Below are 25,530 nucleotides of genomic sequence, written 5' to 3' on the forward strand. Positions count from 1 at the left end.
GTGCCATGCTGACACATCCTCTCAGCTCCAGATTAGCCTGGCCAGCCACTGTGAAGCCCTGGCAGTGGATCAAGGGCGACTGGGGTAAGGACCATGGCAGGAGAGGGAGAAACCTCAACTTTGCATAACTAAACTAGACTCAAAATGGGATCTAACGAAGTCATAAATACTAGCAAAAAGTGAATTTCAGAAAAAGCCCTACAGCGGATATATCTTGTCTGAAGTACAAGCATCAGGTGATGGCCAATGCCCTCTTTTGCCAGAACAACCTGCATTCCCCGTGGAGGGCTCGCCAGCACAGCTGTCCCAGCAAACCTCTCCTGGTGTGCACTGAGAGCATCACAAGGATTCACCTCCAGCCAAGCTGTTCAACACCTCTTCCACCACATTTACTCCTTATTAGGGGTCAGTGATCCTGATCGCATAACAAAGAGCACTGGGGGAATACACATTTAGAAACATCAGTTTGTAAGACAAGGCAAAACCAGCTGCCTGTAATGGCAGGCATGGCCGGATGCACAGGGAAGACAGCCCTAATTCCAGTTTGGTTTGGTTTTGTCTGGTTGCTTTTCCAACCAGTTTCCACCTAGGAAACTGGTATCGCTTCCTGAGGGCATCTGTAACTCTTTGCTACACCAAGTATTCATGGACACAAGCGCTCAAGCAGAGCAGACTGGTCAAAATAGGCAGAACACAATTAAAAATATTTGAGTGGCAAATAAACAACTGCTGCTTTTAATCATGGGTGATATTTCTATCTGTGCAAGTGGGTGTAAAATTCTTCTGTTATTCAGGCAAAGCAGTGAGGAACCAAGCCTGTGGCTCACTCTGCAGCAGCAATCACGTTATCCTGTCTCCCATCCTTGGCCTCCAACACATCTACAAGAGCCCATACCAGCAATACAGCAATAATTCTCTACTCCTCACATCTGAGTGTTTGTTTGTTTCTCAGTCAGGATCATACAGAAGCCCTCATGTATCTATAGCAAACACTGGAAGGAGAACTGGGCAAGAGATATTATGCAGGCCCTTGCAGGGCAGATGCAAACCCACAGCATTTCTTGCTGTTCTCTCCTTAGCTGGGCTGAGGCTTTATCCACTCCATCTACGACTATTTAGACTGCAGGCTCTTCGGGCCAGGGACCACCTACTGTGTGCATGTTTCTACAGTCTCCGGAACAAGACTTCCATTTTTGCTGGTTCTCCCTAGGCTAGACCATAATAAATATGATTATTTTAACAATAACACACATTAATAATCGTTAATGCATTGCTTGAATTTCCTTTTGAAATGCAATCTGTGCTCTCCTCCCTCTCAGCAGTTTAATCGCTGGCTGAACTTTCTCAGTTAACTGAAAGTGCCATAGGTAAGATTTTTTCCACTATCAGCACTTTTAATCTTTGTGTAATTTAAAGCAAATACATCTTTCTTTGTGATTGCAAATGAGCCCAACTGTTGGGGGTTTTCTTTGTGGTTTTTGTTTTTGTTTTGGGGTTTGGGTTTTTTTTTACTTTTCTGAACTTTTAAGTTATTTTCTAACAGCAACCTGGCCTGGCAGCAGTAAGGCAGACATGACATAATGCTGGCTGCTAATGGCTTCCCAACCCTGACTGTCAGCTCTCCCCATTTCAGTGAGTGCTCTTGGACCCTCCCAAGCTCACTGTGCTCTTGTGCTGGGCCTAAGTCACAGCTCTGTGTAAGAATCAGAGAATAGTTTAGGCTGAAGGGGAGGGACCTTCAAAGCTCATCTAGTCCAACCCCTCTGCAGTAAGGGATGTTTTAAACTAGATTAGATTGCTCAGAGCCCAATCTAAACATCCCTTAAATGTTTGCAGGGATGGGGCATCTACAGCCTCTCTAGGCAATCTGTTCCAGTGTTTTACCACCCCATTGTAAAGAACTCTGACTTTACAGCTAACCCAAATCAACCCTCCTTCAGTTTAAAGCCGTATTACCCGTTTCCAACCATCTCCTTTTAAAGCCTCTGTGCTCCTGGGCTCATGGATGGGGCTCTACCTCATTTTAGTGCTCCAGGCTGGCTGCTCTGGATAGGCATCTTCAAGTTCCTGGGGCTGTGGGAGGCCACACCACTCTCAGCTTTCCAGCACGTCGCTGCGGGAGCGCTGGGAAACGTGCGGGGGCGTTGGGGGCGAGGGGGAACAGCTGCCTGGTGCAGAGTGATCACCTTTCTGGGCAGGCATCCGCCAGCCAGAAGAATCTGCCTTGTTCCGAGCTTGGCTGCCGTGCTGGGGAGAGAAGGAGAGTCAACCAACGCCACCCTGGGCCTGGAAATAGCCCCGCTCGCAGCGCTGCTGTCCGCGCCCCTCTGTGCCGCCGGCCTGCAGCACCCCAGCAGGGAAAATGACCAGTCACCCCCAGGAGCAAAACAATCCAGCATTTTGGCTGGCTGCCTGGGCTTTAAAGAATGATCTTCCTACACAAAGAATTCCCCTCATCTTACTTCACGTCAAGCATGATTATTTGCGGGAGCAGTGCGGATGGGAGAGGGAGTGCGCGGCCCCACCTCGGAGCAGAGCCCCAACTGTGCTAAGCACAGGGCACAGAGATGATCCTTTCCCCAAAGAGCTTACAGCTAAGCATAACAGGGAAAAATCTCATTATTGACAGATTAATGACAATCTGTCAGAGCAGCCACTCCTATGAGGAGTTTCTTGAGCAGAAAAGTATTACAGGGCCCTTATAATTGGGTAAGGATAAGGTAAGGATACCCAATCTGACCCGAAAATTAAACAGTTAAATTTAAGGACTCACCTCCACGGTAACATTGCATTAAAATTGGTGAGCGTGGGATGAGTACATAGGAACATTTTAAACAGAACACACAGATGGGTAACCCCCAAGGAAGAGGTCAATGCTTAGATTTCTTTTGTGAACTTCCTAAAAACGTGTCGCATATATGATCTTAGAACTGGCATTTTTAAATAACATCTGGGGATTTTCCTCTGTCAAACCAGTTCACTGAGTTAGTTTTAATACTAATGCTAGAGAAACAAATAAATCACTGACAGGCTGTGAGATGTTTTTGGGTTTTTTTTCATATTAGTGCCACCTAACATATATTTGTGAAAGGAGATTCTCCTCAAATTAATTCTACTTTTGCTTGACCATCTATAATTCATTCATAACTATTAAATATTGGCCAAACACAGTGTTAAACTTCCTGAGTCAGAGAGCTTTCCTAATTGCAAGAAGTTAGTACCGGAAAGGTCATAAGTATTTGTTCTGCATGTCCAAATCACATCCACACATGGGTCTCACAACTGCCTAACTACCCTTGTTGACTCTCCCAGCTGCCCTCTTGAGATGGAGGAGCCTTTTGATATTCAATGCAATATTTGACAGGGTCAGCTCTTAGATGATATTCAAGAAACACAACTAGAAGGAGCTTCAGAAAAAAAAAAAACCACCACCAACTTACATCCTCCTGTGGTCTAAGTGGGCACGCACTCATGCATGCCAGTGAAAATCACGCTGATTTACATGATGTGAGCATCTGGCTCTTTTCCAAGGGTAAGGACTTACTGCCCAAGGGCAAGAAACAGCCCATGATGCTATTTCACATGGGCATATGATTTTCCCTGCATTATTACTGTGAAGCTCCCACGTGCCTCCTCCCACCCTCATGAAGGAATGATTCTGACCTCAACTTCAAATGGAATTATTCTGATCAAAATGAGCTTGTCCATCAAACATTCAGGCCCCCAGTTAGGGCCCAGAGAACTTCAGTTGTACCATCAATGCCTGCCTTGAGCATCAAGACTTCTGAATTTTCACACATTTATCGTGACCAGACTTGCTACTTATCCTGTTACACAATCTCCAGGATACACCACGGTGTTTAGGTCTAATCCTGCAGTCCTGACATAAAAAAACCCCACCCCAAACACTCAAAATTCTATTTCAATACTGCATTAAGCTGTTCATTACAGACTTGTAAAAGGTGGCTAAAACCAAACATCACAGAATCAAGAAAACTCTTTTGTACTGAAATGCAAAATGTATGCATTTTCAGTAGTTTAATAAAACCAAGACAATCATTACAAATACTTCCTGAGCAATAGGGTGAAATTAGTTCATTATTATGAGAAGAAGCTTGGAATTAACCAAAAGCATATGACAGAACACAAATGGAGGAAATTCTACTTCTTTAGAAATGAAGATCTGTAAATTTTAGAAATGACAGCCATTTGTACTTACAGAACTCTATTTATGGCTTGTGCACTGCATAAAGAAACTTCCAAAGCAGGATAAACTGTTCCAGATTTCATACAGTTAATGTATTCTACCAGAAAATGTCTATTTCTGATGTTTTTCATTGACACACACTGATATACATTATGCCATTTGGAAAAAATGGCAGCTTTGTCTGTACTTAATAACTACAAGGCGTGGGTACGAAACAGCTAAAGCACAAAACCCTAAGGACAAGGCTTCATTGTAAGCATTAAATAATTATTACAATGCAAAATTAGTCAGAGTAATATCTCTGTTTTACTTCAAGCCATGTGAGGTCTGATCCAGAGCTGAATTTACTGTCAACTCCAGTTACAATGGCATTTCACACTGTACTTTTTGGTTATAATTAAAGGGACAAAATCCATTTTAATTTTTAACCAACCATTTTCATTTATTAAATCCAGTTTCTGATGATTAGTCTTTTTAGACTTACCCTGGTTTTATTTGTAAGTGTACCCAAATTTGTTTCTACTCATGTGAAAAGCTCTTTACCATAAGAAATTGACTGCACAGGGGAGAAACTGTGGGGTTTCTGTCTGACTTCCCCCAAAAGTGACAAATATATACTATTAGGAGTTTTAAAATTAATAATTTTGAGATGAAAATAATGTTCTTTTAACTACCCATTATAATTTTTACACAATAGGGTCTTGCAGCTGGCACTATACTTTCAAATAATTCCCACACTTAAATTCAGTCAGCCTCTATATTTGCCAAAAGAAACCTGCTACAGAAATTCTCCTTGGAAGAGGAGCTGCGGAAATGATTCATGAAAAGCGCTGCATTAAGCTGAATGTTAGCATTGAGAAACCTGTTAAACACCTATCTGATTATTATTTATATTAAGTAGCACCCCCATTTCAAATCCAAGAGCAGAACCTCACTGTGCTAGATTAAAAAAAGAATAAATAAATGAAGAAATACACCAATTGGCAGGGCCTCCTACTCCCGCCACAGCTATAGAATAAAAAAGCCTACACTGAAAACAAGGCAGAAAAATCCTGTCAGGATCTGCCATGTGTGGCCCAGCACCCAAAGCCTACAGTGGAGGGTCTTCCCCTCCTGCAGCCTTTTCCTGGAGGAGAGGAAACTCTCCTTTTTTCCTGGAGCGCACGCAGATCCAAACGGGCGACAGCTGAAATAGATGTCATTCTAATGGGTTCTGTCATAGCTGGGCAAAACACAGCAATGTTAGAAAGCATTTCTCAAAGATATGACAGGGCTTTCCAATTATGCTGCCTTTCAACCCACTGCTTAATAAAAATGTGCGAAGTGATAGAACACTTTACCTCATCAACATCACTGGCAGCCACAGACTTTCTTCGGGGAGCAGCTATTCAAAAGTAACTTGACTGAACTTCAGAGGCATAATTACAGAAAGTGGAGGCATTCAAAGAAAAACCCACCTGTGCAACAAAGTAATTATGTAAACTAATTTATCTTTAAAGCAAACATTTCAGCTTTCATAAAGTGTCTTGCTTTCCTTTCCCAAGATGAGCAAAAGGTCCTTTGTTTGTGTCAGTCCTTCTGCAGCTCCCATGAAAGGGGAGCCTGGCCTGAGCAGGGGCTGGAGCAAGACAATTCAGGTGGATTTACCATCCAGACTTGGGTGGCAAACTCTGCTGAGCTTTCAGCTCTACTCAGCATTTCTTACACGCAACCTTAACACAAATAAGCTAAAGAATACAGTACTGTAAGTTTTCAAAAGCTTGCTATGAGGACCACCCTTTACACCTTCCAGTGTCCAGAGTTTTTGCACTGATTTGAGTGGGGTCAGGAGGAGCTGGAGAAGCTCATGTGCCACCAAAGACACTGATGAGTTTCCACTAAACTCAGCTACAGAAACAAGCCCCCATCTTGTGCCACCCTCCAAGCACACACCAAACATCACTCAGTTTTCTCACATACACAAGAAATCTCCTCCGAAGTCGGCAGATTTCAGTGAAACCATGAGCTCACCAACAGTGGTTAGTTTTGATGAGTGCAGGTCAGCAAAGTATGCAAGAACAGGTCTAGCATTAGCTGCTTGGAGGTTTTCTGGCTGGCTTTTGGGATGTGAAATGACCTCAGCTACCTTGTATGGAGCAGTTGTTTGTAAAGCTCAGGTTACTGAGGTGGCACAGCAACGCTGTGACAATCTTTGTCAGGCAGGTCCTTTTTACTCCTTGCCTGTTAATGGATTTAGAGGTCTAGAATTAAGCAATTTTATGTATATATATATTGCCTTTGTGGTCTGAATCTAGCTGTTATTGCAAATATTAACTGTGATCTAAAGTGTTGAGAAATACAGCACATGAAAAATCTGATTATACTTTAGTTTTTATATATGAAGAACTCCACTGCTTAAAAATACTCATACGTTTCCTTACCTAGCAACTCTGTGTTATGGACATCTTCCCTCTGTCTGTTTAGTATCAACCTGGAGTCAAGAACCCTAGCACCAAACTTCCATTGCTTAAGCTCCAAAAACATTTCATGGCCATTTCACTCCCTGTCTTCTGCTTACAGCACAAAGTCAAAATCCATGACATTTCCTCCTCCAGTTCCCTATTTTTTTATTTCTCTGTTTCTACACACAGGCTTGAATTTCCCTCTAAGTGAGACATGAGGGCAGGAAACTCAGACAAAAAAACCCTGTCTCTCTCCCTGGGCTTTCATTTACCCCCTGGGCACCAGCTCCTCTTGTCCCAAGCTCAGCCCATTCACAGATCCAGGGATCCACTTTTTGTCCCACCACACCACAGCACTTCAGCTTCCACCACAGCCTCGGTATCTTAAGTTTCTGAACCAGGAGGGTGATGCTGTAAAATAAACTCACCAGTCACATGCCTCTTCCTGGCTGATTCCTCCCAGAGCTCCTAATAAACCCCATTATGTTCAAACACACACAGAGTGCTCGGGCACACACACACACACACACCCCCCCCCCTCTGTATTAGGCACAGTGGCTTCATGTGGCAGCATGTCAGAGCCCTGCACAGAATTTTGAACCCCTGTATTAAACAGTTACTTCTTTGGCAAGAATAAATTAATTTGAGCCTCCCTTTTCAACAGGTTCCTGATTTCATGTGGGTTCTCCAGGGTATTCCGGCTAAAGCACGCGTGACAGAGGTGACCTCCAGAAGGGACCTCCAGCAGAGCAGCAGCTACCCAGACACAGGATCACTGTGTCAAAAATCAAACTCAAACGCTGATTTGAATTGTGCAGAGAGGGCTTATGCATACAGTGCCCTCATACCCACAAAGCTAATTTGGACAGAATGCCATTGCAAATAACCCATCAGCTCAGTTCAGCCTTCCATGGCCACACAGTCTTGCCTGAGAGTGGTCTTTTACTAATATTCTATATGTGCAATAAAATAAACCACCCTCACAGTTTTCAGGACAACGTGAAATCCTGGCTTGTGACTTGCCAAAGCAGAACAGTAAGAATATATGCAAAAAAACCCTTGTCAGCACTCTCCCGACTCCAGTGGCTATGGGCCAGATTTTTCATGATGCAATTTCCCAGAGGAGCTGCTTTTCTGGCCAGAGCTTCACCTCATCTCTGCTGAAGAAACTCTGGGGAGCTGCACAGGTGAATCTGGCTTTTCATGTGTAACCTGCTATTACATTTTTGTCCAGAGAGTTTTGTTCTGTATTTCAGCACCATTCTTCTTAACAGCCTGTAGGACAATTTTCTAGAAGGAAAGCTCTTATTAGGCTTTATATCTATGACCTTAGGTTATCTTTTATAGTTTAATCTACACAACCTTAGAAATCAAGCTTTGCCAGTGGTAGCCAGCCCATCAATTCATTCGATTGTCCAGTACAGCCTCCAATTCTCACAAGCAATTTGACAATTGAAAGTATTTTGCACTGCATATTATGAAGTCTAGTGCTGCAAAAATAATAAGACTTGGAATTACACACAGCACTGGAAGTCTACTCATTTAACCATGAATTCTCAGGTCATTTCGATGTTTCAATAACAGGCATGCTATAGGCCAAGCTGTCATATTACTCTTATCACAAAAACGTCACGTGCCTGTTCCCTAGCTTGCACACATGCCAGCTCTCAGACTCTCATCAAACCTTCCCTAACTCCAAGCATACACAAGCAAAATACATTATTTTAATGGATGGTTTCATAAAAAGCAGAGCCCTAGAGCCACTAAATAGTGCTCTCAAGTCATTTACTATGGTTTGTAATTTATTAATAGGGATATATGAATCTTCCTTGAGGGGAAAAATGGAAGAAGCCAGCTTAGCCCACTAGAGGCACAGAGCTGGATTCTGCTCCTAGTGACTTCTGCCTCCAGCATGTGAGAAGAGGGGGACCCTACCTTTCCCTCTCAGGTCTGCCTGAGAAATGCTCCTTGCTTGGTTAAATGCCAACACAGGCTGTAAAGTTACCACCCATGGCCATCCATTCCAACCCTCTGCCTGAGGTCTGGACACTTGTCACAGCTCCTGACAATCAGACTGCCCACAGCACACCTTGTGCACATCCACAGCTGAGAAAATAACTTAAAGGTGGTCCATAAGGTGGGAGGGGGCAGCGATTTCGGGAGTGGCTGGGGCCTCAGTCACCATTGCAGGGCAGCAAGGCCCCACTCCTGCTGGGAACTGGAGAGGAGGTGCTGGGACGGGGTGCCCGGGTGCCCCCAGTGAAAGCCAGGCTCCCAGCAGCAATGATCGCTGCAGGTGGCAGCATCAAAAGCAACAGAAATCGTAACTGACCACAAATCACATGATTTATGGAACGTGAAGAATTTATGAAATGTCACATGGTTACATGAAATCATTAAATAAATCATAAATAAATAGAAAACAATTAAGAAGGCAGCCACCCGGCTCCGCAGACCGCAGCGCCGCCTGACCTGGCTGCACCCACACAGGGACGGCCGGCTGTGCCGCACCACCAGACACAATTTCTCTCCCACTTTCTCCTCCTTCTGCTGCCTAAATCACCACGTGCCTCGGTGGGTGGGAGCAGGGACAGGCTGCCCGTGCATAGCTCAGCACCCGCTCCAGAAACGTGACTTCACAACTGCTTGCATGGCCCAAGTTTAGCAACCTGTAACAATATCTCAAATCCCTCTCACTGCTGTATTTAAAGTTAGCTTTCCTTCTTGCTGCTTTTATTTCTGCATCTAATCTGGAGCTTGGAGCCAGTGAACTCTGAAGCCTCACAATATTATATAGTATGGGGTTAACCTGCAGTAGCTCCTTAAATTACACAGATGGTTTAATATGAAGAGAAATGAGCAGGTACAGAAAAGCCAGTCTGAAAGCAGATTGTGAACACTGCATTGCTTTCAGCAAGTTCAATTCACTTCCGATTCTGACCTGATTCTTTTACAGATTTAATGAATCTGTCAGGTTGATACCATGAAATGGGACAAGTGAGCAGTCAGCTTTGGTGTTCAGGCTTTGTTTTCATGTTTCCAATTAAAAACAAAAAAAAAATCCAAGCAATTAATGGGAAACATCAAAATGTAAGAATGCAACAGCTTTCAAACATATGGGAGATTTCATCTGAGCAAGAATTTTCACTGGAAAAGATTGAGGTGAGCTCACAACTTTCAATCAAAGTCCTGTGCATTGAAAAAACTTAGTTAAAGTTGGTTAGGGTTGTCACATAATAGATGAATTTCCACAACTCTACAGACTGGCTTTACTAGAATGAATTATTGATGTCTCACTTTCATAAGTGAATGACTTGCAGAAACCAGCACAGAGTATGTCCCACTGCTGCAAGATGTGCAGACTTAATGCAGCTTTGGAAAAGCAAGCCAAATTATTTCTCTGAATTGCACATCAACAAAAACAAGACTGTAAAAGATCCAGTTGCTTTGGAAGTGGATCAGTTTTTAAAGCATTAAAAACAACTTCTGTACCTGAACCCCACTGATATTTCTGTGGTCTTACAGCTGTTTTTCCTGTTTTCAGAAGTTTTTCTCTTCCCTGCTAATTGACAGAAGCTGAACATCTATTTCAGTGGAGCTCTGCCAGTTTACACAAGCTGAGGATGTGGCCCATATTTTTATAAAGGGAGGTCTTTTCCACTGTTTTGCCATCTGCCAAGCTCTACTTTAAGCTAATTAAATAACGTCAAGTTCTAGCAGGCTTTTTCAGGCCATTAGAGTTTTCCATTCCTTGACCCCTAAGGGTATCTAGTAAGTCTGGCTTCAGGAGAACTGAGATGTGAATTCAAAGGTGCTGACAATGCTAAGCGCCTTTTTAAAAGCTGGAAAATACCCTGACAGTTTGGACACTCTCTGTGGTTTCCATACAAAGAGAGTTTGTGGAGGATCTGTGAATGTAAGCAAACAATCTTACACACTTGGAGGAAGTGGGGGATTGACTTCAAGCATCTGTTGATTCAACCATGTCAGTGACCAAGAGGGATGGCATGGGAGAGCCTGTGTAACTCCATGTGGCAGCCTGAACGTGCAGGCAGCTTGCTCTGGATAAACACTGAGGCCATTTATCACACTGAATTTTTTCCCCCACTTCAGCAGCAAACCTCACCCACCCTTTGGTCTGGCACCTCCACAAGTTGCTCTACCCAGCTCCCCTTCCTGTCCCAAGCCCTCCTGCTCCCTCACAGTGCCCTGTGGCTGTGGTGCTGGCTGTGGAGACAAGCAGCAGCAACCACCCTCTGCGAAAAACAAAAGCATCTTATTTACCTTCAACTCTACAGCTCCAAGGGTAACAAACATCATCCAAAGTCCCCGAGATACATAAATGAGCAGTTACTCCACGTAACCATGGGTCTCCTATCGTTTGTAGCATTTTCTCTCCCACTCTGCTATTCCTATGATAAACCCCCTCACGCTATTGGTCTTAAAGCAGAGCCAGAGCAGGGATTGTCTCATCTTGTGAGCACAAGACTTACTACAATGGAGCCTTTATCCTGCCTGCAGACTTTCAGCACTGCTATAATTCAAGTACTACTAACAGTGATGGTGAATGTGGAATAGTTTGAGCAGGACATTAACACAAACAGAGAATAACCCTCCATGAGCCAGAAGCTCTATAGGAATAATGGACTACACCAGCCGTACTGGCAGCGTTTGCACGCTTCCTGCTTTTTATCCTGAGAGAGCCCAAAACACCTTCTCATATCTGTGGAGAGACTGTTTCAAACACATCATATTGAATGTAGCCTTTTTATCAAGGTGCAGCAGCCCCTCATGCCATCTGGGGCTAAAAGGGAAAATGATCTCTGCCAGCTGAAACTGTCACTGGAAAAGGGAAGGGAGACCAGTGCATGGTGGTGTGGCTGAATGACCAGTTCTGGTTTCTGGTCTGCCTAGGATAAAATGAGAATTGCCCCAGTCTAGATCAGCCTCTCATCCACTCTCCTGCCAACTAAGAAAGAAAAGACAACAAACAAACCACAACAAATCAAGCATTAATAAGCAAGAAAACAGTTCTTCTCACATGGCCTCTCATGCAGTACCATCCTGGTGTCAAGCCAGACACAAATGATGGATTGAGATACCAGTTAAATTTCACTGTCATTTCTATGACACACTCACACCTTCAAGTAAGCCTCTACAGAGGTGTGTGAATATGTAGACACACCTCTGTCTAAAGTTCAAACATGATTTAAATATGTCATCCTACACCAACAAAGTCGTATTAGCACAAATCCAAGCCTATTGTAACTGCCTGAGTCATATGAGTACACAGCAGGTATTTTAACACCACTGTGATGGCTGACATGAATAAATCTAAATCTCCAGTGTATTATATGACCACAACAGCTCTTCCCCTTCCCTCCCTAACTAATTTATCATATGGAAGCAATGCCCACAGATTTCCCTTGAAATCATACTAATATAAAAGAAAATGGATAGGACTGCAATGATGGACACAGCTGACTAGGGTGCAGCAGCATAATCTTAAAGAACAAGCTGGAGCTGCCTGGAAGAGCCCAGGTTTGGAGGGAAGCAAGTTTCCTGATGGCTGTGGACGAAGGTCTGTGCCTGTGAGGGTCATGGGTTTGAGAGTAAGTTACAGGCAAGGGAGCACCACGTAAGGCAGTCTGTAAAACAGGCCCAGAAGTACAGCAGTATTTTAAAATCCACTATATTCCTGGCAAGTCACATGCCTTAAAACTGGACTTAAATCATTGCAAACTTCAACTTTTGTTTCCACAGGACTTTTTAAATGTTTTTGGTTCCACACACAGGGCCCTGTTCAGCATCTTGCTGCCATGGTGTTTTTCTATCTTGACAATTCACTTCCGTGAGCAGGCATGTAGCCAACTCAAATGAGACTCAACGCAGTGAAAAGCCCTTCAGGTAAACAGTGTGATAAGCTAAACTGCAAAAACGAGACAATGTTTTTGTACTATGAGGCAGTTGCTATGGAGACGGTTGCTAATTAACTGCATTCAGCCAAGAGAACAAAGGGTTTAAGGGCAGACAGGACTCTGTATCTTAGAGTGAGCAATGCATAATGTCTTATGCAATCTGCACATCTATCATATCTGGAATACCTGAGCCTTTGCTTAGGTTGCAAAATACATCAGTGACAACAGGGGGGTTTGTTCCTTTAAATTTCAACTAATTTTTAGGTAGTTAATGACTTATCAGTATTTAAAAAACAAACAAAACCCATATTTAAAAGCCACAGGTATCATGAATCAATGCATCAAGTCAGGACTGTACTAAACACTGAACTTTTTATGTTCACTCAGAGCTACTGTTTTCACAGAGTACTGGGTTTGCATGGCCAGGTTTTGGCAGTGAGGGGCTACAGGGGTGGCTTCTGTGAGTAGCTGCCAGGAACTTCCTTCATATCCGACAGATCCAATACCAGCCAGCTCCAAACAGACCCGACGCTGGCCGAGGCCGAGCCCATCAGTGACAGTGCTACTGCTCCTGAGATAACAGATTTAGGAGGGAGGGGAAAGCCTGGGCAGCTGTAGCCAAAGAGAGGAGTGAGGATGTGCGAGAGGAACAGCCCTGCAGACACCCAGGTCAGTGCAGGGGGAACAGGAGGTGCTCCGGGGGCTGGGGCTGAGATGCCCCTGCAGCCCATGGGGCAGCCCAGGGTGAGGCAGCTGAGCCCCTGAGCACAGGGAGATCACAGGGATGCTGAGATCCACCATGAGGGTGGATAGTGAGCAGGGGGATGCCTGAAAGGGGCTGTGACCCCAGGAGAAGCCCACGCTGGAGTAGGTTCGTGGGCAGGACATGTGACCCCCATGCTGGAGCAGCCTGTTCCTGAAGGACTGAACGCTATGGAAGGGACATGCTGGAGAAGTTCATGGAGAATTGTGTCCCATGGGAGTGACCCCACACTGAAGCAGGGGAAGAGTATGAGGAGGCCTCCCCCTGAGGAGGAAGGAGCAGCAGCAACAGTGTGTGATAAACTGATCATAACCCTCATGCCTCATCCCCCTGCACCACTGAGGAAGAGGAAGTAGAGAAATTGGGAGCAAAGTTAGAATAACTAACTCTTCAATTCATTCCTAAATGAAGTTCCTAAAAACGTACCTTGGACCTAAATACTGTATTTAAATTAAAACTGGCTATTCTGAACAGATACTGAATTATATTATTTTAAAGGGATCATATTTTGGTATAGTTTTGTTACGATTTCTACAATGCACTGTAGGCCTACAGCACTCTAGGAAAAGCATAAACTTGTCAGAAGTGCCATAAATCCCAGAGCAGCATATTTCCAGCTCACAGAGTGTGTTCCTGGGGAAACTGCCCCTGCTCACAGCATCCCCCTGCAGCCCCGGGGAAGGGCCAGGGCTTCCCCAGACCTGCTCAGCCTGTTCGGTGGGCGAGGGCTGCCCACGCTGTGCTCGGGCTAGACCAGGCACCTCCGTACAGGAGACAGGCACATCCTAACTCACTGCTGAAAACCTTCAAAGTTGAGCTCTTTTCCTAAGTGGAAGCTGAGAAAAACAGTAAAGAGCCCAATAAAAAGACCCTTCCTTTAGAGATGAAAAGCCAATGGATAAAATAGATCTGCACTAACGTAAGATTTCTTTAGGTCTGAATAAATAAGCCAGTGTTTTTCCTTTTTAAGCCATTAAACACATGATTTAAATTAAAAAAAAAAAAAACTGGGAACTTTTTTTTTTTTACATGATTTAGGTACTGTCAGGATGTAAAGGGTCACAATCAATTTTGAAGTTAAGTCCTTACTAAGGGGAATGGGATGAGTTCACACCTCATATGAGGGTATTACCTCAGCAAAGCCCGCTGCACACTGAACATGCAGTGTATTAATTTACTACATGAAGGCCTAAGGTTTGGGGTTTTTTTGACATTTTAAATTATGAGGCATCTGCAAACAGACCCTAAATCTGAATTGCACATGGATTTTCCACACCAGCCAATTCTGATTGCCCCTAGACATCCCCTCCAGCATTAATCACTCACCCACACTACTGTAGTTCATATTTCTTTTACAGAAACAGAGGTCTGCAAAATTCTTAAACTCTTGCCTAGAAAACAGGAATTATTACTTCTGTGGCAAACTAAGTTTTAAACATAAGGGACCTAATTCTGCCTTCAGTTATACTGCCATAAATCTTTAACAATTCCATTAGATTTATAACAGTGTAACTGAGGAGGAAATTGAGCCCAAGATATTTTCTAAATCGGTAATTAAATAGCAGAATTTTAGTTTGGCACACAGTGAAGACCTCTTAGATTACTTCTTTGGATAAGGCTACATACTTTTTTGTTCCTTAAATAATGATGTTATGAACAAATTAAATCATCCTATTTTCAGCAGCCTCTCTCTTATTCTGTTATTCTGCCACATCATCTTATGGAGCATCAATATGGGGCTAAATATTGCCTCAGTTTCCCATCCACTTTCTCTCTCCTCCATATAAATCTTGTGGCTCTCCATTATTTGTGCACAGTATACAGCACCTCGAGGACCTTTTCTTGTTTGGTTTCAAGGAACTACTATATTAAGCAAATGTCTAATAACAATAAAATGGCATTTAGTCAACTCCCTTATTAGAGGAGCAAGACATCCTGTGGTCACATTATGCAGAGATTGTACTTTCCAGGAGATGCAGCTGCCTCTCCCTGCACACAGGACGTGGTGCAGGAACATGGAATTGCCACAGTTGCCCTAAGCTCCCCCAAGGGTCACTGGATAAGCTGTGAAAGGAGCCCCTTCAGCATTAAAGCTTAGATGGCACTGGGGGAAAGAGGGCTCAATTCCCAGCTCTGCTATAAAACTCTTGATGACATCAGACAAGTTATTTGGTCCCTCCAGGCTGCTTTTCTTCATTGGGCAAGGGCAGCTTGTAAAATTTCCTGTCTCGTAATTTTAATAGAATTGGGTTTTTAATGGCTATTTTACCTCATTTTAATTTTTGCTCAGTATTTCCAGCCCTAATGCATCTTTCCTATTATTTCCCACTTTGCTAACCTCACATGCCAGATTCCACGCCGTCCCCACCAGCTCTGTGTGTGTCACAGTCACAGGGATCAGTGGGAGGCTGGAACCTGGGACAACTGCTCCCAAATGGGGGCTGAGAGAGATCAAGAGCCTTCGGGGCAGCCAGGCCAAAGGGCTTTCTGAACTGTCCCACCTGTTAATGGCACTCCTCTGGCCACCCAGCTATGTAGCTGCAGAGGCCTTTTTTCGCTGCCTGGCAGGATGGAAAATTCTGCGGGCGGCTCCTGCGTGCGCTATCCCTTACAGCAATTCTCCTCAGCACGCGCCCAGCCTCTGGTGATTGGGCCTCCTGCAGCTAAAAATACCCCGTGCAGTCCAAATATGTAACACACAATATATGCCTGCATACCTCACCTACCTAAATATATGCCTACATGCCTACCTAATAACAGCTACAAATATGAATCATACTACTTCTTCGCAGAGTGCTCTCACGGGAGGTTGCTTTCAGTTGCCAAAGCAAGGTCCCAGCCAAGAGGTAGCCAATTCCTTGTGTATAAACCTCCTGGCTGAGGACTCCTAAATACATTTTAATTGGCTGAAAGGGAACAGATTTTATTCACACACACAAACCTATTTGCACATATATGTATGTGCATGTATTTTTATATAGCTATTAGTAAACACTTCTTTGACCATTAATTGTACTAAAAGGTTTATTGCTGACAGTCAATCCAAGGAAGAACTAAACAAATGAAAATGCAATTCTTGTTCAAAGAATTAAATGCTGAAGTTACCAGGCCACATGAAGGCGCCTGCTAAAATGATCCAAAGACTACTTTCACTATGGGAAATTATTAGTTGTCAACTATACCCAGCCTGCTGTCCCCGAGCCCCTGAAACTGGGACCCAGTTGGGCTAACATTTGCTTTTCTCAATGCCAAAGACAGCAGTGTTACCTGCTAGTTTAGGGGTAAAACTGGTGCTGAATCCAAGTGGCTGAAGATGCTTTTCTCGTCTGTGTTCCCTACACACCTGCATTGCTAGAATGACAGGAAAAGCAATTTCAACTGTGATTTTTATTGAATTAATCCTTTTCCTTTCCATGCTAACCAAACACCAGTTGATGTTAAAGTAGAAGTAAGAAAAAGTGAAGCAGCTTCAGGCAAATAAACTTCAGATGTTTTAGCTCTGCTGCAATGATTAGGCAAACTGAAAAAGCATTTTCTTTATTATCTGAAAACTTGGCATACTCTGCCTCACCTACTTCCACACAGATTACTGGAATATGCTCCCTAACACCTCCAGGCATGTTTTCTGTGCTGCTGTCCCCAAAACTGCCAGGCATCAAGGGTGATACGGTTGCCTACAGACAAACCAAGATTCAGCCCAAGCCAAATCCATCCCTGGCTGCTGAGTCCCCTGTGTACCCCCTCCTCCAAGAAGGGCAACCAAACAAGGAACTGGGTTGATGACCCGATCTTTTTTGAAGGCCTATACACCTGGTAACCTCTGGCAAGCTTACTGCCCCCTTCAAGACAGAAAGGAGATCTCAGTATAAGCATGAAATCTACCTGCATCCAGAAAATCCTCAGGAGGCTTGACCTAGTTGGAGATGGCTGTTGTGGGAAGGCTGTAATTAAGCAGTCGTGATAGTGATGCTGACTTCTCACCCCAGAGAAGGTGTGTGTTGATCACAGTTTCTATTAACAGTGCCTGAGTACCCTGCAGGTAAAATTGTAATGGTGTTTGACTGACATCCCAGCAACTCCCACAGCATGCAGTGCCTTCTCAGGGTTCCAATTCCCTCATGAATTTGGGATGCACTGCTGTCCCCTTTACATGAGATTCAACAAGCCATAGCACTTCTCTGCATTTAAAAGAGCATTCATGAAGTGGAATTAGCACATTCATGTCCTCAGTTCGTATTATTTTTGCTTAAAAAAACATGTTCCTTAATCAAACAATGTAAACACTTTGTATGCCTAGAAGAAAACCAGAAAAATTGCAGAGGAGCCTTTTTCCACTAACTGAACCATTACTTCTACTGAAAGTCTGTAAACTGTTAATCCATTAGTGTCTAATTTCTTAAACTCAAATTCCAGACTTGAATCATCTGGAAGCCCAGAGCCTGAAGTATTTTTCTCTGATGTTCCAGACCAAGTGCCCCACATGAAATTGTCTGTAGGACAGGAAAATATTCATACAATGGTATTAATGCAACATCTCAAGGGCACCACAAAAAAAAGAAAAAAAAAAAAGAAAAAAAGAAAAAAAGTCCTTCATGCATCTGTTAGGAAATCCCCATAAGACTCAGATAAGATACATATTAATTTTGAATAGCAGGCCCTCAGGGAATTGTGTAAGGCTCATGTCACAAGCACCACAGCACTTACTCTCCCACAGTTAGCCCAGGATCACCCCTGTGAGGTGTGGGGTGGGACACAAACCTACTTCTCAGGAGACTGCATGTCCTCAGAAAACCAAAGATGCTGTAAAATTTCTTTGTGTTCCCACTGCTCCTTGTTCCCAACAGTGCTATTTGTCATCACACCATGAAGAGGAATTCAAACCTTACAGCCCATAACAACCCCCAAGTGGGCCTTACTTGTCCAACTCAATTGTCCCCAGGTTGCCTGAACCAGAAGGTGTTTGCCCTAGGAGCAATCCCAGTTCTAGAAGGAATGAGATCGAATAAACAAGTCAATTTCCTTTCATGCTATCTACATGCAGGGTTTTCAATTATCTCAATCTCTCAGTGCTGTGCAACCAACTAACACACTACATCAGCCTGATCAAGGCTGTTTTAACTACCTCCTAGCACGACAACTATTTCTTAAAGCTGCAAACTCTGCCTTCTGCAATTACAGGATCACAAGTTCATCCTGAGAAACCAGTGCTGGAAGAAAAACAAGATAATAGAAATGACACTAGACAACCACCTAAAGGTATCCTGGATGTTCCAGTGAGGTTGCATCACTTCAGTGCTCTCAGGCTAACGTGTGTCAGTCCTAAACAACGTTATTACCAGAAGAACAATGTCATAAAGGAAAGACACTCTCTTGCTCTGTTTACTACAGCTGTTTGAATAGGAATAGCCACTAAATAATTCTGAAGTAGACAAATGCCTGATCTGAACCTGTCCTGGTAGCTTCCACTTAGTTCCAGGCAAGAACTGATGTTGCCAGTACCTCCTCCATGCAGTGCCTACTGAACACTGGGAGACAGGGGCAGCAGCCATACTGTTGTCCTTCCCATGAACAGGCTATAAGCAGCTTTCTACAAGTTCCCCTTTACATGGGTGACTGAAGAGAACATGTTTAGTAGAGAGAGGACAAAGCCCAAGTGCTAAAAATCACTTTCAAAGGATGTCCTGCTCTTTCTGATGCATAATTTGTCAGCCAAACTTTCTAGTATATTTTCCCATTTCGTTTGGAACACGTCACACTCCTAACCCAACACAGCCAGTGGAACACCAGATCGCTGTGCCATGTACCTTCCACAGCATTACTGACGCTTTCAGGTGTGGTGCTTACCACAGCCTGCTCTCCTCTGCCTGCACCCCATGTAGGAGTTGATACCCTTATCACACACAACTCTCACTGTCCCGCTGGGGTTTTCTCTTTAGGATAGCAGGTTATGGCAGAGGTTAAAAAAAAAAAACAGAGAGAGAAAAAATTCTCTGTCTTATGAAGACTCTGTCACTTTATCTCAAAGCATTGACAATTTACCCTTGAAAGCCCAAGGAGAAAGATTAAACCCTGTTCCCCCACATTTCAGAAATCTTCAAGGACCAGGAAGCCCAACAACCCCTCATTTCCACCGACAGCAGGGCCTGTTGCTCAGCTCACAAAACCAGATCTTGCCCTCCTGCAAGCACGGCCTGCTGATGTTGCAAGAACATCCCCACATTGCAGAAACGATCTCAGGCAGATTTGCTCACAACCCAAGCGATTTCAGCAGTAACTTCCCAAGCAGACATCGTATCTCTGGCCCTTGCTGCCCTTCCCTGCTGGCTGAGGGCTCGGCGCGGGCGTCACGCGCGCTCCGTGACGCGGCGTGACACGCTGAGCAGGCCCAGCACTGCCAGAGTGTTTCTAGACAGATTTGTTTGCAGCCTAAGAAACCCAACTAGTGGCTTTCAGAATAGGAGTCCCATCTCCATTGCATTCATTTGGTGCATGTTGCTGAGAGAACAAAAAAGGAAAAAAAAAAAAAAACAAAAAAAACAAGAGCGTATCTTTGCACAATGATTGCAGGAACAGATGAATAAACACGAAACCTGATCCTTCACATCTGGTATTTCATCACTCCCAATACCTTATTCGCATTCAAATATCTTTAATACTGTGGAAACTTTACAAGGTAACAATGTCTTTATGGAAGCAGTAACTTTCATGGAACTTTTAAAATTAAAAGCAACGGTAAAAATAATTTGTAACATGTTACTGTACTCTTCATAAAGCTATTTAGCTCACAGTTTCCTAATAGAAACCCAGGAAAACACCAAATAATAGCAGTTAGCTACAGAATCAGGCAAGCCTACAGAATAGGATTTCTTTTGTCAATGTTCTAGTTCAAAGTTCAATTTTAATACCCAATTTACACAAGGTGCTTTGGAAATGAAGACTGTTATTACTCATCATGCAAAAAATTCTATTATCTGAGCAGAAATTTTTATGAAAGTATCATTTTCCCTTTACAGTACATGCCAAGAGATTTTATGTATAACCTAATAAGCATACACAGTTCTGAAAGGCTGCTATGCAATTTCTAGCATTAATTAGTACTCATTCTTCTCTGTAAAACTACTAAACATGCTAAAAAACTTCCTTTTAAATCACTACATACTTTTAAGCAGTTTTATTGCAGAGATAAATACCTCTGATGCAAACTCATAATTGAAGAGCTGTTTACATGTCTCAAAAATTAATATCAAATTATTTTCTTGTCTTAAAGGCAAAATCCACCTTTGCTACCTTGAGGCTAATTTAGCAGGGCTGATAACAACGTCTGCAGGCATATTCCACTTGCTAGCAGGTTAATGGCACTTTGGCATTGTCCCTAGGGGTCCACTAAAGCCACATCTTGCTGTAGCTAAATTTAAAAAAAAAAAAGAAAAAAAGAAAGAAAACGTGCACACAGAGCCAAGTCCAATCCCGTGGTAACTCCAGTGACTTCAGTGTTACACCAGGGATAAAAGTAGGGCTGCATTATTTCACAGCAGCTTTCATTCTTGTAATCTTTTCCAAAACACTCTCCCAGGAGCAAAGACAAGCACAGGCAAATATCTTGCCAGTAAGTGAGTTCACAGGGATTGCTACAAGTTACTAAACTGCCAGCAGCAAAAGACCAACAATCGGAACAAAGTACAAATACAGGACAGCCAATGCCCTCTAATGGGCTGGAGTTTTACTATGAGCTGCAAAAACATGGACACGGAAATTCATCGGATGGAACTCTGAGAGGGAAGGCAAACTATAGGCTGTCCTACTTTGTACCAGAGGATGATGTTTGTGTTTGATCAATACTTCTTTTGAGACAGTACAGATGAAAAAAGTCTTACCAATGCCTTGGGAAGACAAATGAAAATGGGTCTAACAACTCAGTCTTTCCTCCGTGGCCTACGCTTGACTGCTTCCACAAAGAGTGTGAGCACCAATTTATAGATGTGTTCCTCTATCCTCCTTCAAGCCTCCACAGTTATACCCTCCTCACATTTTTTAAATTTTATTTACTTTCAGTCAATACTGTACAAGGAGCAAAACCAACACTGTAAGACCTTCACAAACTCCCTCACAAAGGAAAGGGAAAAGGAGTGATGGATAGAGCTTTCCTGCAGGAAACTTATCAGGGGCCCCTTGGCCTTACTGTGTATTCCCTTTCTCTCAAGAATTTCAAAACTAGTTTCTGGAATTTGCCCATCCAAACCAAAACAAGCATCTTTGCTTCTTACCCAATCACTTCCTATGAATTTATAAAAAAGAGTTTCATTAAGCTTTCATTTTGTTTTCTGAGGGTTTCTTCAAGGAGCCATAACCCTAGGCCAGCAGCAGCCTGAAATGCTCCTGGTCTTGCACAGGTCACAGTTTTGTCTACAGCCTGAGGATGCCCCAAGGCAAGAAAAAAAATGTTAGGACATCCCCTTTCCTCTCCCCAGCCAGGGGCCCCTGCAACCCTCTTCTGGGGGGATAGGATCAAAAGTCTTTTGTTCTCATCATCCTCTTGTGCCTTAACTCACATTTTTGGGAAGGCAAGGGGAGAAGAAAACACCCTCCCCTTCTCTTCCCTCCTTTATCCCAGGTCTCAGCTGTAGAGGAAGAGCTGAAGTGATTCAGGCTGCCCAGAGAGGTCACGGATGTCCCTCAGTACCACTGGCACAGCTCTCCCATCACGAGCCACCCTTCTCTCACCCAGGTGGCACTGCGGGCAGGCGCCACTCGGCCACCCCTCACCCACAGATCCCAGTCCCCTCAGTCCTCCTTGAGCAATTCTCCAGGTCCCCTGGAGCCAGCCGACCAGGAGGCTGAACACAGACCTCTTAGGAACGCCAATTTAAGGATGATTTTTAGACCACCACAAAGAAGAGTGAAGAAACTCTGGCTGCTTGCTTACATGAATGTTGCAAAGCTCTCATTAAATCAAAGGCAGAGACTTAAAATATTTCTCCAAGCAAAATCTCTGCTCTTCTCAAAGTCTCCCTCCAAGGATCAAAAACTACAATTGCTTAACTTAATCCACACAAAGTGATCATTATATTTGCCTCCATAAAGATCAGATTTGTTCTGGTGCCTATATCTAAAGGTAATTTCAGTTAGAAAATGAAATGGTGCTCTCTTGACCTTTCGTCTTACATGGTTCATGAATTACTGACACATTACAATATCCCCCAACACTATGGAAGCTTAGCCATATTGCAATGTCTCTCTTGTAAGTGAAATAAACTTGGTATGCCACTAAAAGGCATTAAATTATTTTCATTATGCCACACAGAATGTAAAACACTTACACTGTTTTGATTTCAAAATCCTTGGAGAACAATTATGCTCTCAGGGCCATAAGACTCTATTAGAAAGTCCTCAGAAACCTAACATGGTTTCAATAAATCCTCAAACACTACAAAGCAGTCACTCAGTTTGAAGAATGAAAACATGAGTTTATCCACTGCAAAGTCAGGATGTAAATTCTGCTCAAACAGTACCCTGCACTTCCTAATTTTTTTCTACTCTATCAGGGCAACACTTTAAGTGAAGTTTTCAGCATCAAGCACGCATAGCTCATTTTTTGATTGAAAATTAACTATATTTGATTTAGGATTAGCATAAATATGAGATGTGCCTGTGCTTATGGTATCACTAGCTACCAGTATTAATCAGCAGTTAGATATGCACAAATAGTTTTATACATATATCATTTAACAAATGTCAACATTTAGGGTTAGGAACCATTAAATGAAATCAGTGATTGTCACAATGCATGGATAAATATGTTAATTTATTTATTTATACAATGGCACCAAAAAATGCTTCAAAACACCAAAAAGCAGATTTCAGGGATAACTAGTGTGGTTGTAGGGATCCCAACTTAAAAAAAAAAAATGCAGCCAGCCTTATTTTGGCTGGTGAACTGTTCAAGCCTAAGTAAGGCTTTAGAGCATAACTACACAATAAGCTTGTTTGTATATACATGCTTATGTACTCCTAGAAGGCGTACAACCTTCTAATTAGGCAAATCATCTGCCTTTTCTAAAGGAAAATAACAGCACCGAGAAGCAATCAAAACAGGCGGAAACGGGCGAGAAGGAGAGGACAGGAGAGATTATACTCCCTGGGGCAGGGGGAGAAGGGGAGTGCGGGAGAAGGAGGAGGGGGAAAAAACAAACCCAGGCAGGAAACCCGGCCCCGACAACTTTGTGCCGAGGGCAGCTGAGATGCTTCATCCCGACTCTTTCTTCCCAGACAGGACGTTCGGTGTGGCCGCGGGGGTGACACGGCAGCTGCGGAGGGGGCCGGGTCACCCGGCAGTGCCCGTGACCTCGGGCGGGGCACAGCTGGTGGCAGCTGCAGCACCATCTGCTCGGGGCCGGCCCCCTCTGCCCCGCCAGGTAGTGGCGAGGGACGGGGGAGCATCCCCGGGGCACTGCCACCCACCCCGGGGTACGGCCACCCATCCCCGGGCACTGACACCCACCCCGGGGCACTGCCACCCACCCCGGGGCACTGACACCCACCCCGGGGCACTGACACCCATCCCCGGGCGCTGCCACCCACCCCGGGGCACTGCCACCCACCCCGGGGCACTGCCACCCACCCCGGGGTACAGCCACCCATCGCCCCGGCAGGTGCAAAGGGGCACACGGACACACGGGTAAGGGCTCTGCCGGCCCCAGGGAGGAGTTTGGAAAGTGGAAACGAGAAAGGAACGGAGCGGGAGAGAGCTCGGAGCAGCGGGACGAGAGCTGCACAGCCCCGCGCAGCACATGGAGATGTCAGTACCCTTCCGCAGAGCGCGTGTTTATGGAATGCTGGCAGCGCGTCATCTGATTTAGAGCAGTTCGCACGGAGGGAAGGGCGGGAATAAAAACGAGAGAGAGAAAAAGAAAAGATACAAAAGCACCCCTAACTTGCCTCTTTCATGGAGAGGCTCCTGAATGCAACAAGAACTTTATCTCTTTTCAGTTCAGTGTCGCTTAATCTGCCACACCACCATGCAGACTGCGCTTCCCATTTCCCTGTCTTCACCGTTCCGTGAAAAATAAAGAAAAATGCCTATTTTTTTAATGCCTGAGGAGTGACACATTTAAATGCTTCTTTTAAATATTCGCATTTAGCCACAGCATAGAATTTGTCAAAGGCAATTATATAAGGTAACTAATAAAATTCTGTATCAGTACTGTTTCCTAGTGCCAGCAGCGAAGGAACTGGCTTGGACAGTCCTGAACACCACATCGGCTCAGCTGAGCTCTCTCAGCTTCACATATTTCCTCACAATTTACTCCAAAAGTACCAAAATCAGAACCAGGAATATTGTGTAGAAACAAGCTGGGCTCTACAGTTCTCATCTTGGAACAATTATTTCCAAAGGCTAAATGTGTACCACTTACCATACATTTTGCCTTCATCTGATAAGATGATTTTCCTCCTCCCACATGGTGGATAGATAGCTAGAGCCTCCTGAAAGCTCTGTTCAATGTCAGGGCTCCAGACACCTTCTGCATCATTGTCAATAGGTTTATCTGCAGAATCACTCATTCTTTCAATATCTTCGGCAGGACTCTCGCTGCCGCTCCAGCTGCTGGGCTCAATGGTGATGGCTGGGGTCTCCAAGCCTAAGCCTGGAGTCTTCAAGGGAATAAACCTGCAACACAAACAACCAACCCCAAAAGGCATTAAAGGCATGGAACTCCAGGCAAACATTTCTGCCTACTTCTGATGCTAAGTTAACAGCAGCTGAGCAGTAACGTGAGCACAGGAAGCACCCAGGAAAAGTGAAAAATTAAGAAGCATTCTACCTCAAATGAGCAGAGGTGGAGCAATAAGGCTGTCAGAAGGGGAACTCTATCACATTTTCTGTGTGCAATTACACGGGGCATAGAGAATCAGATTATTTTTCACAAATAGTCAAAGTGGGGGAAAACTCTCCAGCCACATTTCATCTGGCTGAAGACTGGCACCCTTAAAATAACAAGCCAGATCCTCTGGCAGGGGGAAATCAGTGTACTTCCACTGGCTGGAAGGGCAGCACACCAATTGATGCCACAGTGACCACCAGAGCCTAAAACCATTTGAACCTAAAAACAAAAGCAAAAACTATTGTTCACATTCATCCGGATGTCAGTGGATTTAATGGAATTATACCAGTGATGCCACAGCTCAATGTAATTAACTGGAAAA

General features: G+C 44.0%; 1 protein-coding gene across 1 annotated transcript in view; it reads right to left on the reverse strand.

Annotated features, from left to right (window-relative positions):
* LOC309574630 (transcriptional enhancer factor TEF-1-like) overlaps positions 1-25,530 on the reverse strand; it is a gene marked incomplete at its 3' end in the record, with an annotated part of 113,951 nt that overhangs the window by 35,426 nt on the left and 52,995 nt on the right. Inside the window, exon 3 of the mRNA XM_082284411.1 lies at positions 24,741-24,994. Within this exon, the coding sequence (XP_082140537.1) occupies positions 24,741-24,888 (148 nt within the window). The 5' untranslated portion in view covers positions 24,889-24,994. The remainder of the gene's footprint in view (positions 1-24,740; positions 24,995-25,530) is intronic.

Source organism: Coloeus monedula (genome assembly GCF_965178545.1).
Source record: "Coloeus monedula genome assembly, chromosome: 6".
NCBI lineage: Eukaryota > Metazoa > Chordata > Aves > Passeriformes > Corvidae > Coloeus > Coloeus monedula.